The following is a 14,492-nucleotide window of genomic DNA, read 5'->3' on the forward strand; positions in this document are numbered from 1 at the left end:
TTTACAAGGTCAACTTATTTTATTTCAAGCCCTGCAGGGGCACTTCCATTCTTGGGAGCTGACAGGAAATTCTCTTCTGCAAGTGTTGATTCTCAGACCCACAAAACAGCTACTAAGCTCTGATGCACAGGAGAGTTGGGTAGATTTTCTCAAAGTCCAAGGACTCAGCTCTCAAGTGAAATGGTACCTGCTAGTAGGACAAGAGACACGCACCTCCCACCTGTTTTTGTGGAGCCAGCAGTGCTGGCTGACTGCTCAGCTTTGGAAACAAGTGGAGCCTTGAAGTCCCAAGTTACCCTTTAATTCCAAGAGCTGCCTCGGTCCCTTCGGCTCCTGGTCAAGTCACAGGAGGCAAGGTGTCACGTAGCCTGACTTGGCTGGGCAGAGAGCACTTGTCTGCTACCACAGAAGGCCTCTTCAAAAGGGGAAACGCATTGCCTTCGTGCATCAGCTGGATAGTCACCACTGAGTTTTGGGTAAGACAGCACCACCTTGCTCTGCTTGACCCAGCTTCCAACCCCAAGTGTGATTTCTGTTGCCTGTCCATCACAAAAGCTTCCCTACAACAAGGCTTACAGAAACCAAGCAAGAGCAGCAATTCGAAATGCCGACCCTCATCCCTGGGGGAGGCAAGGTGGTGAGAGAAGGAAGAGCTCCTTGCAGAAGAGTCATTTGGCCAGCAGGGAGAATTCCTGAGTGCAATCACATTGTCCAGCAGGCGTAAATAAGAGCAATCAGCAACCCCACGGCCACAGCCAGGGCAGCGTTCTGGCGGTTCTCCTTACGAAGCACACTCAGTTCTTTCTCTGGAAAAGAAACAAAAGCCTGATCTGTCACTGCTCCTGGTGCTTCATCTTCCAAAACATAGCATAATGCTGCTTTCGGCCACTGGCAATTATTTTGGGATCAATATGCAAAACTGCCAATTATAAGATGTGCTGAACAGGAAGTAAAGTAGCAGGAACCCTTTCATTTGCTAAGTCTCATCCTGTTAACTGCAGTAGCTGTGCTTTGTAATGCTTCATTGCCAAACCAGTTCCTGTTTGCAAATGACCTGTTCTAGGACCCTACTAAGGCCTTTAGAACAAGTGCTTGCTCCCTAGGATAATGAACACAGAGGTTAGAAAGCTTTTCTCTTCAATTTGAGAGGTAACAGCCTGGTACTTTTCCCTGGTGTTTAAATTTACTTATTTAAAGGTGGCCACAAGTGTATTTGTTACAGAATCTGGGTTTCCCTGTGCCTCAGCAGGATGAGTATTGAACAGATCTGGGCACAGACATCTCATTCTTTTGGGGTCTGCATGGCCAAACAGCAGGGCAAGGTGGGCACAAACTGTCTTCAGAGGCAGACTATTCTTGCTGCTGATTTTAACTGCAGGGTCTGCACTGGTTACAGCCCATGCAGTTTGTACTGGCAGTCTTCAGCAGGAATGAGCTGGTGATGCAGGTTCCCACGCTGGTGCTGGTACTCTAAAGATGCTTTTAGCTGTTCTTTCTGACCGTGTTCTTCATGTAGTACAAACATTCCCATGCAATTACAGAGCAAACTGCTTGAATCTACAAGTCTACAGAGGAGGTGGTAGAGGCCAAGGGCACATCGCCCCAAGCACAGCAGTGCCAACTGAAACTAACTGATGGAGCAATGCCACTGACGGTGACTGCAATTCATGGCCTCATGTGTCACATGGAAGGAGAGATCAAATTGGAGGCCATAGTAGTAATCTAAAAAGACTGTGTGCACATGCACTGCCTCTCCTCTTTCAGGAGGAGCAGCCATTATCATTATGTGAAGCTGCTGCTGTCTGAGCAGCTTGTCAACTTGCTCTGTTGATGTTAGGAGTAATGGCTGACAGCATTATGCAGTCTTCTGCCATGCCTAGTGGTGGCCCTGCCCTTAATAGCTTTAAATCTGTTTAAAATAACTGCTAGTCTTCTGGAAACAGTCCTGCAGCATGAGGTACAATAATAAGTTTACTGGCCACACCCTAAATTTCAACTCCCCAGGCCTAAGAGAACACTTCTGCTTCCTTCCCTTGTATGAATTCTGGTGCTTGCAGTGCTGTCAAGCAGTTAACACAATGATCAACACCAGGAACCTGAAGGTGTGGTAAGCAGCATCCTCAGCAGAATGGAAGTGCTGTCAAATATGCCATAGCTCAAATGGACTCTCCTTTTAACTGTCTACAGCAGGACTTGTAGAAAGGGGAAGACCCTAGCTCCTTTAAACCGCAGGTAGCACACCAGTGTGAACCGTGACGTTCAAGTGCTGAACAGCCCCAGAAGCTGATGCAGTGAGAACCTTCCCTAAGGAAGGTACTCTTGGCTACACCTGCAGACAGCACTTGCCAGCTTGCTTAGCAAGCTTCCATTAGAAAAGAGGAAGGGAAAAGAAAATAAACAAAAAAGAGAGGGGAGTATGTCAGAAGTCACTCAGGTCTATTGGCTAAGATTATCTAAAGACTAGTAATTTTGGGTATGGGGAAGGGACATCTTTCCCCCTCTCATTAGTTGATACTCTTTTTTTTTTCCACTATGCACAGCTCAAGCAGAAGAACTGAGACTCCTACTATAATATGCTGACTTGATTTCCCTTGGTCTAGCTCCCTTTGCTTGAACCTAAATTCAAAGGCAGAAGATGGAGGTGGCAGGAGCTTGAAGATGAAGCTAAGCTGCAGCACTGTTCCAGTCTAGCCCTGAGGGACCATTTTTAATGAAACTCTCACCATAGTTGTCAGCTTTGGTCATTAGTAAGTTTCTCTCTCTCTCCAGTGACTTTCTGTAATGAGAAGAGGAGTTCATTACTGGTGAGGCACAACACAGACTATTTCATTGCTTATGTGATGAAGAGAGACTGTCCCACTGCCAGGGCTATCTCCACAAAGGATAAGCCCCTCACCCTTCACTGTAGAGATGTGCCAGCTTAGAAATTCCCAGCTGTGCAAGAGAGGAGACAGAGCAGTTCCAGATGACTTCTTCCTTCCCCCAAACCGCTTCCTACCTCTCCTTTGAGGACAGCGTCAGTGCAAACAAGCAGGCTAGGAAGGAGTCTGTGAGTCAGAAAGCCCCTTATTCTGTTCCCTCAGGTGGGGTAGGAGGTTCCACCACAGCTACAGGATGGGACAGGGTCCCTAGACACACTGCAGGCTCCTGCCTGTCCAGCACATCTGGCCTAGTGCTGGAATGTCAATTTACCAACTGAAGCTTAGATCCCTTTGTCAGAGGCATCCAGTTTAAACAAACGGGTGAGGGCAAGGAACCGGGCTGAATCCAGGCCCAGTATCAACCAGTTAGACTGAATGCTCAGGATAATCACAACAAAGAGCAAGCCTGGCCAACCCTAGCCTTGATTAGTTAATATACAGTTTAATCAAATAAAAGCACAACCAATTGCCTGAAAGCAGTAACATTTCCGTACTGCAGCAAGGACTTGGTCACTCAGATGCACTAACAAATTATCTCCTAGTTCAGAGTTGACAGAGAAGGCAGCAAGCGTAACAGAAACTGTTGTTCCCCTTGGGGCAAAGCAAGAACCTGTAGGAGAAAAGAGATGTAAATCTATGTGTACAGCCAGTTAAGTAAGGGATGTCAAGAAGGCAAGCTATGTCAGAGCAGCAGGAAAAGGGCTCTAAAAGGCAACTGAAAGTAAGCAAGAAGATTTACTAACATGACTGAACTGCTACTTAGAAACTGGTCTTGTGAGGAGAGTCAAGGGAAGAGGCTTTGAGAATGAGACATGAAGAAACCATGACAACTGAACTTCAAAATGAGAAAGCTGAGGTCTCCTTTGTGTACTACTAATTGAATCAATAATTTTTGATCATGGTTACCTTCCTCCAGGGTTTTTTGAATGGTCTCGATTAGGGCAACAGAATTTGTTTCCATCTCCATACAAGCTGTAAAATTCAGAAGCCCCTGGACTCTCTATTCCTTATTCTTTGCTCTAGACACTGTATCTCAGAGAGAAACCATACCAAGTATATTCCATCCTGTCGAGCTACTACGACTGTAGGTTTGATAGCTGGATACCAGATAAAGAATACAGACAGTAAAGAATTAGAATTTAGATCTAGGGAAGGACTGTTGACATGAAAAGCTGAAGATAGGAGGGACAGGAGGAGACAGGACTGTCCAAACATGAACAGAGCTATAAGACCCCAGTAAAGAGAGCGGGGTGGAGAAAGAGAGCAGAAAGGAGGCACAACAAAGTTAAACGGAGGCTGGCAGGTACAAAGGGTGGAGATGGCACATCTGCTAGGCTCACTTCTGAGTTCTGCAAGACAGTATGGTAAAGCAGATGCCAAGATCAAAAGGATCACTCCTTGAGCCTATCATTTTGCTTCCTAGCCTTTACTGCTACTAGCACAGCAGTAGCATCATACTGACTTGAAGAATGTCCTCAAGCAGAGAAATTCTGAGAATCAGCTGGGAGATTTAGGATCAGCTGCTTCATGCTCTAGAGAAACAGCATGTTCTGCCTGTACAGGTCTGCTACAAAATCTAGGTCAAAATCCTTGCTTGAATCACAGTGTGTCACTGCATCCATACATCTAGACATCTGTTACACAGGCAGGTTAATTTCCCTGAGTGCACTCTGCAGTTGCAGCTCAGCCTGGTTTAGCCCTCACCATGGGTCCTGCACCTCTCCAGTCCAGAACTTGGGCAGCTTTGGCAAGGCTTGAGAAGCAGAGTGCAGTGAACGTTTGCCAGACTCTCGGAGCTGTTTCCTAGCAGGTCTAGGAGCCAGCTCTTCAAACTGAGTTAAGCTGTTGATATGATAAAATTCTTTCCATGCATCACTAAACTTCTCACCCTGCTAAGTTTCCCAAGTAAGTTCTGAGCTGGAGTAAGACAGTCTCAACAGGGAGAACCACATATTCCTATCCCTTCAAGAGTCCTTTCTCAGTACTACAGCAGGATGACAGCCAGCTTAAGTGTGTGGCCATAGCTGTGAGAGGAGGCAGTCATCGATACCTTCCTTCAGCACTGAGCTTCTCCCTTTGCAGTTTAAGATCCACCTCCTCCATGCTCTGTCTGCAGTGCGCCAGCTTCTCCTCCAGTCCATCAATCTGAAACACACATCAGTCAAGGTCATTTCCTCTCCTAGTTAACATGGAGTCATCCTCACTCAGGTGGGCAGGGTGGCAGCTCGGCCACTCCACACTCTTTCCTCCCAAATCAAGGGAGGCATAGGACCAGCTATTTAGAGATCACAGCAAAGGGAGTCCATCATCTCCATGCCAGCAACTGTGACACTGTAATCCCAAACACAGCCAACTCAGTTCTAACACTCCCTCTCGTGTGACTGGACAGCACCTTTTTGCTAAGATCTGATCCAGTTCCAGTTTCTTTGCATGTCTGTCTACAAACAAAGATATGATCTAAGGCATCTTTATGCAACTAGAATGAGAGCCACTGGCTTTGGCTGAAGCCTGAGCGACAAGGTCCTAATTTAGTACTGTGAACTGATGGGAAGCTCATGGGATGGGACGACAAAGCACCCTCAGCTGCCTGGTTGGGTGAAGAGCACACTGATATGCACTGTCTTTCACCCAACTATACCTACAACAGCAGTCTGCACAGTATGCTTAAGAGGGCTTTCACCACCAGCTCCACCATTTTCACCCTGCACCAAGGTTTGGCAACAACACGTTGTCATGCAGAAAAACAATGGCTATCACCCTGTGTCTCCTCATCACCTCTGTCTTCCTGCGGAGAGGAGTGACTGTGGGTATGTACAAGAGGATTGTTCTACCTGTGCGTGTCAGGGGTTAGGACTGGGCTGGCTGCTGAATGAGTGACAGATGCTCTCTATTAACCCTTCTCCCTTCCAAAAGGGGAAAACAAAGGGAATGTGGGAGAACAACTTATGCCTTGGAAAAAGACAAATCACAATAAAAAAATGGATACAAATGGATATAAACCCAGTAGCAAACCAAACTGCCACCGATGGCAATTTCGAGTCCCAGATTGAATGCAACAGCAGACAGGAAGCAGATTCAGGAGCATGTGGATTGGATCAAAGGCAGAACAAGATAGAGTCCTCCTCAGATGCCAGCCATAGAAGAGGAAGAGTGAGGAAAGCTTGACCCTTGTGACCCCTCAGCTTTAGAGTGAATATGACATTTGTGAAATGAAATACCATGCTGGTCAGTTCAGTGTCACCTGAATTGTCCATTCCTCCCTGCAGGTGTGACCTTCCGCTCTGCAGCCCCAACACAGTACATGAGATTTAGCAGTGACAGGTCTGCATGCCAGTCCTTGGTACTAGAAACATCAAGCACTATCACTTTTGGAGGCAGGCAGACACTGCAAAAATATGCTCTTAACTTCAGAAAGTGGAGCTTGCTTAGAAGAGATGGAGCTGAGAAGTAAAATCACTGAACAGAACTGGTTCTCTTGTAACTCGAATCAGGACAGTGTGCAAACCCAGGGGGAAATCCTACCACAGACAACAGCTCTCCTGGGAATTGATTCTCTCTTTCGCCTGGTAACCAACACGTACACATCTTTACGAAAGCTATCTTTTAGGCTTGCTTTGAGCAGGAAAACAGTGGGACTAATAAACTGTAAATGCCAACATCCTAGCCCAAAAGAAATCTGCCTAAGTGCCCTAGGGTGGCAATGAATTCTCTTTTAAGAGCAACACTCCTGCAGCACCCGAGTCTCCAAGAAAGGTCAGGGCCAGTGAGGCGGCTGGCAGCATGGCCTCTCTGTGTTGGGAGCCTTTGAACCAGAAACTAAGAGGCAGCACAGTCCCAGGTAAAGTACTGCGAGGGAACAAGACAGCAACCTCAAAGGCAGCCCAGAGTACAAACACTCCCTTAAACGGTGATATGGGAAACAAAATCAGGTAGTGATGCCTAATTATTACTGCTCTGGAGATCAGCTCAAGCCTGAGCTAGTTAGCAATCTCACACCTTCTGCTCAGGAAAGGCAAGCAGGCATCGTGCATCAGCAGGATGGGAGAAGCAGCTTGTTTTGCGCTTCCCTTTACACCAGAGTGCAAAAAGGAGTTCAGCCAGTCAGCTGGATAGTATCACTGCAAGAAGCACTGTGGAGCTGGGGGGTGATGGGGGTGGAGCACATATAACAAGCTCAAATAAATCCCTGCATCTTCACAGACAGAAATTTCAAAGTCCTTTCTTATTAACCAACTCTGCCTGCCAAGACTGCTGACATGTCAAGTTCCCCAGAGGCACCTGCACACCTTCCCCTGTGCCCAAGGGGAGCACCAAGGCACATCACTTGATCCCACGGCACAGCAAATGACACTTCTGTGTTTGGCACTACTTGGGGTTGCTTGGATAGAGAGATGGATATTTTTGAAGCATGCCAACTGAAATGCATTCAACAACTGTCCTCCTCCACATCCAGCTGTGCCAGTTAGGATGTTAACTCTGCCTGCTCATGGCACTGTCATGCACCACAGCTCAGTGAGATGCACTCTCCCAGTCCGCTTCAGAGCCAACAAAGGCCTCTACCCAAGCCAGCTCTGACCGTGCTTATCAGCAAGTTAATGGCAGGCTACAGCAGAGTCTCCACACAGCCCAATTTAGGAATGACCATTTCCCTCACCCCTCACCAGTTCCTGCCATCTGCAAATGACTGTTTGTCTGCTCCCACACCTGTTCAAAGCACTCACACAACACAGCAAAAGGTACTTCAGCATGCATTACTCATTTCCTCCTCCTTAGCCAGAAAACTTGCTACAGTGCACCATGCCTGCTTCAGAAATGTTTAAAAATCATGCCAAAGAAATTAATTTGAGAGCTTTGGTTAGTCGGATGCCAACCCTGCCACTAAACTGTCCATGTCACTTTCCCTCCTCTCCTCCGGAGTTGTTCCTCTTGCTCAGTTTGCAGTTGCTCTCCCTCTGCCCATACATCTGTCACTTCATGAGGCACAGCAAGAGGACATTCTGCCCAACTCTGGCAATGCTTTTACTTTCTGCTGACTAAAAATCTCCAGATCTCATAATACTTTAAAAGTTTCCACTGGTTTTACTGCTCTTAAATCCAACACCAGGTTGGGGTCCCCTGCTCGAGAGCAGCAATTTGCTAATAAACGGCATGCTCTGAACTGCACCATCAGCTTTGCTGAGCCAGGGACACAGGGGACAGAAAATAATTAAAAAGAAAAGGCAGGAGGAAGGGACTGCTGAATGAACAAAATATTTTTCCTCCAAAAGCTCACTATTTCCTTTCTTCAGGCAAGTCTGGGGCACCAGGGGTTGTAAGGAAGGACAGAGTGAGGAGCTCGGGATGCTATCCGCTCCCCGAACTCCAGTTTCCCTTCTCCCAAAGCAGGGCAGTACTGTCTGCCTCCTGGAGGTGGCTCATCCGCACAAGACACCCACCCAGACTACGGGCAGAGCACGGCCTCAATCCGCCAGTGCCACCACCTCAGCTGGGATCGGGCATCTGCTCCTGCGAGCCAGGAGTCTTTCAGCAGCTCGGCCACCTGCGCAAGTCTTCCCTGCAGAACAGAGGAAAGAGCAAAGCAGCAAACAGGCAGAGAGAGGAGTCTGCGATGCCTGGGAACTACTGACTTCCCCGAGCCTGCGGGCACGCCCCGGAGGGCAGCAGCCTGTAAAGCTGTGGCACCGAAAACCCGCAGACATTCGGCACAACTGCCGGCAGCAGGTCCCCAGGACAGCAATCCTAAAAGCAGCTGCATACCCAAGCTTGCTGTGGATGCGGGAGGGAAAGCTGTCCCTCCTAACACATGCACCAGAAGGTTAGCACAAAAGCAAAGAGCCAGGCTCCCAGGCTCCCCTTAGCTGAACTGCCTGATCGTTTTAGCATCGATCGCAACACAGTGACTTAGAAATTGCAAAGGCAAATCCTTCTCCCTTCTGGCTCTCCTTTCCATGAAGAAGATCCTTAGATATGAAGCATAACATGCAGAAAACTCACATGACAACTCCTTAGGTTCACATGGGCTGTAGCAGAGACAAAACTCCACTTCCAGCAACATCTGATACAGTAGTATCAGGTAAGAAGGGCAAGTGAAACAGGTGCCTCACACGCAGGCAGCTGCCCAAGGCACACACAGCTGTGCCTCCTGCTCCTCAAGCCACTCCAGAAAGTCAAGACCCAGCAGCTTTGGATGCACCAGATGCCTCCCTGGCCCCACAAGGCATCAGGAGGCACTGAGCCATTTTTGTTGAATTCTGGCACAAACCGAAGAGCTTTTTAAACCAGAGACCTGGGGCAGGTTTCAATCCAAACTGACTGACGTGTGTATTACAAATCTCATTTGTTGGGACCATCTTGAAGAGGGAGCCAGAAGCAGCTCACATAAAAGCAGAGACAAAGAGAAAAGAGAAAAAGAAGCAGCTTTGCTTATAGAGTTGAGCTGGATCCCTTTTTCATACATTTTGCAATGAATTAATAAAAGCTTTCTTTCCAGCAGAAAGACTAGAAGTCCTTTTCAAGAACTGGCATATACCCTCTGCTTTTATGATTTCCCTAATTAAGATACTGGCAAAGAGCCATATCACACATATGTGGACATCCAACAGCGTTAGGTAATGAGGTTTTCGTCTACTGACCCTCATAAAACAGATCAAAGCCAGCTACAGAGGTGGGGGCAAAGCAAAAAATTCTTCTCCAAGCAGTCTCCCCATGCTTTGTCACCTGCCAGCACACTTGAGCCGTTCTTTCCACAGAACGATGAGTGGTTCCTGCATCCACAAATTTGGCTGATTAAAATCAGCCCAGCAGAGAGGAGTTTTGTTTTAATTCAGAGGCCAGCCTGCAGTTCATGGACACACTTCCATTTTCACCATGCTCCTGGAATTGTTTTGCATGCTGACAAATCATTTTGCAGATGCTTGGAAGCATTTAACAGACAAGCACTACAGAATCGAGGATGACCCACCAGCAAGTCTAAGGTAAATCCTGCAGATCAACCCTTTGTGTTGGTAAATGAGAAAGGTCTGCATCGACTAGACACAGTTCCTCAGCTCACACCAGTGGCTCTGCAGGACAGCCCAGAGATGCAGCCATACAGCACCACCCACACCTGTGAGAAACAGCATTGCTGAGTGAAGGCCACATTGGCATTTCCCCTGTTCTTTATGCTTGTGCAGACACTGATCAGCCAGCGCCTCCTCGGAGGCAGCAACACACTAACAATGCTTTCCCCAAACACCTGACATTTGGCAGCCCAGGCACCGCCCCAGCACAGGGTGTTGTCTCTGCATTTAACAGCTCCACTCCTTTCCTTCTGTGAATGGCTTTTTCATTTGTTATCTGAGCCACAATATATGTTTAGGGCTGCAACGTACTCTGTCAGGGAGTTCCAGAGCACAGCCACAGGTTATGGCTGTGCTGCGAGGGAAGAACCAACCCCTCTTGTTTGTTTTGTGCTTGTTATCTACTACTTTCATTTGATAGCTCTAATTTCGTGTTGACAGTGAATGCTTATTCTTTGCTTATAGTTACAAACAGCATACAGAAGACAGACTTACGCTGGGGTCTCCTGTCGTCATGTTTCCAAGCTTAAAAGGACCTGGTAGGCTTGTTTCTTGCGTAGTTTTCCATAGCTTTGATCACCCTATTCATTCTCTTAAGCTCACAGCGTTTTCACTGTTTTCCTGCAAAGTGATCCGGTCTTCTTAGTTTCTTTTTCCTGACAAGTTTCCTCAAAAAGGTTCTGTGCAGCTCAGCACTGTCAATAGCTCTGCCTGCTGAAAGACTACAGAGCTATATGACAAGAAGCAGCAGGAGTTCAAACCACCACGACATGATGGAGACACATTTATATCAGTTTACAGCAGGCCACATCAATTACACCTGCAATTTGTAAGCACAAGCTCATCTGGTAAGTGTCCACATAGAAAATTGCATTCATTTAGCATCATGACTTCAGTTAAACAAGCATGACTCTGCCTAGATTAGGCTTTTCAAAGCTAGCCATGCATCATGCCATATTAAGACTCATTTGGAAAGTTTTCTTTACAATCAGCAGCTCAGAAGGCAATACTGAAACATATAAAGGTTTAAATTATTGCATCAGTATCTCGGTTGTCACACATTCTGCCACCAGAAACAAAGCCCTCTTGTCCTCTGCCTCGAAGGACTTTTGCTTTCTTCTTCCCTAACCTCTACTCAGCACCTTTCTGATCACTGCAAGAGGGAAGGATTTCACCTTTCAGTAACCTTTGCACTGGAAAGTTTTCAGCTGTTAACAGACCAAAGGGGAAGAGTAGCTCTAAAACTCTTCCAAAAATAGTGTGTTCTATCATAACTACTTAAAAAAATATCACTCTGAGATCACAAGTCCCCAAACACTTCACAGGAAATTTCTGTGGCAACCAAAGTTTGTTTTCATTCTGTGACCAGAAGATCTCTGACAGACTCACCCTTTTTAAGACCTCCTTCTGTAAGGCAGACCCTGCCATCCCAACTCTTCTTGTTCGCCACATCTCAACCACCACCAAACACTTGTTGTTTCAACTCACTGAAGAGAAGCCTGGACACAAAGCACACCTTGCTGCTCTAGATGCCCGCCGGTGTTTATCCTCGGGCTAGAGCGCCTAGAAATGTCTGAAACAGATCACAAGAGTACTATACACTGAACTCCCACTCACATGCCACAGTAGGTTGCTCACTTTTACATTACTGGCTGATGAAATAAGCAAACAAGCCACAATTTCTCTCCTTAGCCCTTCTACCCTGGCTATCTTGGTCTGTTGTGTATATGCTTATCCAAAAAAAATAAAGGCCAGAGAAGTAGAAGACAGAATCACTGGATCAGTTCCGCCCCACTTCAGCCATCTTTTAGGAAGGTTCAGGCTTCTGCTATCCCCGAAGCACTCAGAACCCACAGACCTGAGCTCTCAGAACCCCACTGTCTCCTCTGAGCCAGCCCAGGTAGCACCGCTCAGCGCAGGAGCCCAAATGATGCACGAACAAGCCTCAGCCTGCCAATGCAAGTACAAAACTTGAACGAAGCTCACCAGCAGTCCTCCTGCCACTCAGGAGACTCCAAAATACACAAGAGCAACAAAAGGCAGCTCCAGAAGAAAAACATACTCTTAAAAAGCAGTCCTTCCCTTCTCCTTTCTGTGATTTAGCAGCATCTCAGGGGCTGGTTTATCTCGGGGTTCCTCAGCCGCCAGCACCCTGTGCCCAGCACACTGACGACTTTCAGCACTGCACACGCAGGCTGGGCTATGCACACGCAGGCTGGGCTGTGCACACGCGGGCTGGGCTGTGCACACGCAGGCTGGGCTGTGCACACGCGGGCTGGGCTGTGCACACGCGGGCTGCGCTATGCACACGCGGGCTGGGCTATGCACACCTTGGCCTGGGCTATGCACACGCGGGCTGGGCTATGCACACGCGGGCTGGGCTGTGCACACGCGGGCTGCGCTATGCACACGCAGGCTGGGCTATGCACACCTTGGCCTGGGCTATGCACACGCGGGCTGGGCTATGCACACGCGGGCTGGGCTGTGCACACCTTGGCCTGGGCTATGCACACGCGGGCTGCGCTATGCACACGCGGGCTGGGCTATGCACACCTTGGCCTGGGCTATGCACACGCAGGCTGGGCTATGCACACGCAGGCTGGGCTGTGCACACCTTGGCCTGGGCTGTGCACACGCAGGCTGGGCTATGCACACGCGGGCTGCGCTATGCACACGCGGGCTGGGCTGTGCACACGCGGGCTGGGCTATGCACACGCAGGCTGGGCTATGCACACGCAGGCTGGGCTATGCACACCTTGGCCTGGGCTGTGCACACGCAGGCTGGGCTATGCACACGCGGGCTGCGCTGTGCACACGCGGGCTGGGCTGTGCACACCTTGGCCTGGGCTATGCACACGCGGGCTGGGCTGTGCACACGCGGGCTGGGCTGTGCACACGCGGGCTGGGCTGTGCACACGCGGGCTGGGCTGTGCACACGCGGGCTGGCCAGAGGCAAGACCCTGCCGCAGCACCCTCCTCGGTGCAGGCTTACTGCCTCTGAGCGGCTGTCCCTGCACTGGCTCAAAGGCTCAGCAGGGGCAAGGCCACCAGAGGCCACCGTTTTACCAAGGGAGGTAGGATGGGGCACCAAACTTTCCGCTCGCGGCGGAGTTTGGCACAAGCAATCTCCCTTCGCACCCTGCTGTCATCGCACATTAAGATGCCAGCTGAGTCTTGCACCAGCACAGCACAACCGAGCCCGGCTGGGGCAGCGTCCGGGAGCTCCCGCTGCCCATCCCTCCTGGACACGGTCCGCCGCCCAAGGACACGGTGCTGCAGCAGCGGTGGCGACAGCTCCTTACCGAGCCCGGCCGCGCCCCGCCACAGCCGGGCGCCGCTCACCTCCCGGGCCACGCTCAGCCCCGCTCGCCTCCCGGCCATGGTCCCTCCGGCGGCGGCCACGCATGCGCACACTGCCGCCCCGCGCCGCCGCCCGGGACCGCCACGTCCGCGCCGCCGCCATCTTTGTGAGGGGCCGCGCCGCGGGGCGGCTGCCATCTTGGTGAGGTCGCTCCCGCGCCCCGCGGGTGGGGGTGCCGCGGCCCGGCGTGCCCGTGTGGGGCCGTTCGGCGGGGGCTGAACGCAGGCTTGGCGGTGTGGCAGGGCGGCCTGCGGTACAACAGCTCCCGGTGCTTTGCGTTGCTCGCAGCCTTCTCTGACTGCTTCAGTAGTGGTGGTAGATCAGAGATAGGTGGGGAGCAGGCATCAGGTCAGGGAGCCCAGATGGGTCCTCTTGGTTGCACCTTGCCCTGCTTCTCCGCTGCCGAGCCCCGTGCTCCACCGAGGGGCTTATCGACAGTGTGCTGCCTGTTCGGATACGCCCTCTGGGCCTGCCAGCAGGCCCAACGGACTGATCGGTTGGCTTTCCACCGAGCTGAGACAGCTTGACCACAGAGAACCGAGGCGCCTGCAGGACCGCTGCTTTGGTGTGTGTTACCAGCACCGAGAACTGCAGCTTCTGCCTGGGGCTACCTTTCCAGGCCCTTGCTCTGCGTTAAAGCAGCTGCAGGACAAGCCAGCTGCGTCATCTGGCCGCAGAGAGCGCTCAGTGCGCGCTCGCCCCTTCGTTGCACGATGCTAGTCACACCGGTACGTATGTGTGATGGTTTGGGGGTTACCCCGCCCCTCCCACACTTTGTATTTGCCCCAGCTAACTCAGACGGCCTCTGGGAATATAGATGAAGCAATTTATTTACAGCTAGCAGAATTTACAAGCAGCTATTTACAATATATACAGTTATATACAATTATATACAGAAATATACAAAGGATAAACGATATGAAAGCACAACTCCCCTCCCAGAAACCTGAGTCCCCAGGAGGGGCTCTCAAACCACCCCAACACCTCCCCCCGGCCCTCTCAACCTTACCCCAGTTCTCAGGAAGAAAAGAGGTGCAGCCAAGAGGTTAGGGAGCAGGGTTAATAGGAGCAGGGTTAATGAGATGTGACCAGGTCTAAGGCAAAAGAAAGAGTGAGAAACAAAATGGAGAAGAAGTCTTTCTTCTTCCCAGA

At 49.9% G+C, this 14,492-nt stretch overlaps 1 protein-coding gene across 6 annotated transcripts; it reads right to left on the bottom strand.

Moving 5' to 3' along the window:
* CCDC167 (coiled-coil domain containing 167) lies at positions 1 to 14,040 on the bottom strand. Of its 6 annotated transcripts, none has more exons than XM_064158833.1 (4): positions 13,322 to 13,931; positions 4,972 to 5,066; positions 2,724 to 2,776; positions 1 to 806 (listed from the first exon to the last, which is right to left on the bottom strand). In XM_064158833.1, exons 1-4 carry the CDS (start codon positions 13,475 to 13,477, stop codon positions 703 to 705), a joined length of 408 nt encoding a protein of 135 aa, XP_064014903.1. In that variant the 5' UTR covers positions 13,478 to 13,931; the 3' UTR covers positions 1 to 702. The 6 variants fall into 6 exon arrangements, with proteins under 6 accessions (XP_064014903.1, XP_064014906.1, XP_064014904.1 ...); XM_064158836.1 differs by lacking the exon at positions 13,322 to 13,931 and adding an exon at positions 10,475 to 10,579; XM_064158832.1 differs by lacking the exon at positions 1 to 806 and adding an exon at positions 3,416 to 3,531 and having other exon boundaries at positions 13,282 to 14,040.
* Between the last annotated feature and the right edge of the window lie 452 nt (positions 14,041 to 14,492).

The sequence above is a fragment of the Pogoniulus pusillus genome, chromosome 18 (assembly GCF_015220805.1).
Source record: "Pogoniulus pusillus isolate bPogPus1 chromosome 18, bPogPus1.pri, whole genome shotgun sequence".
NCBI lineage: Eukaryota > Metazoa > Chordata > Aves > Piciformes > Lybiidae > Pogoniulus > Pogoniulus pusillus.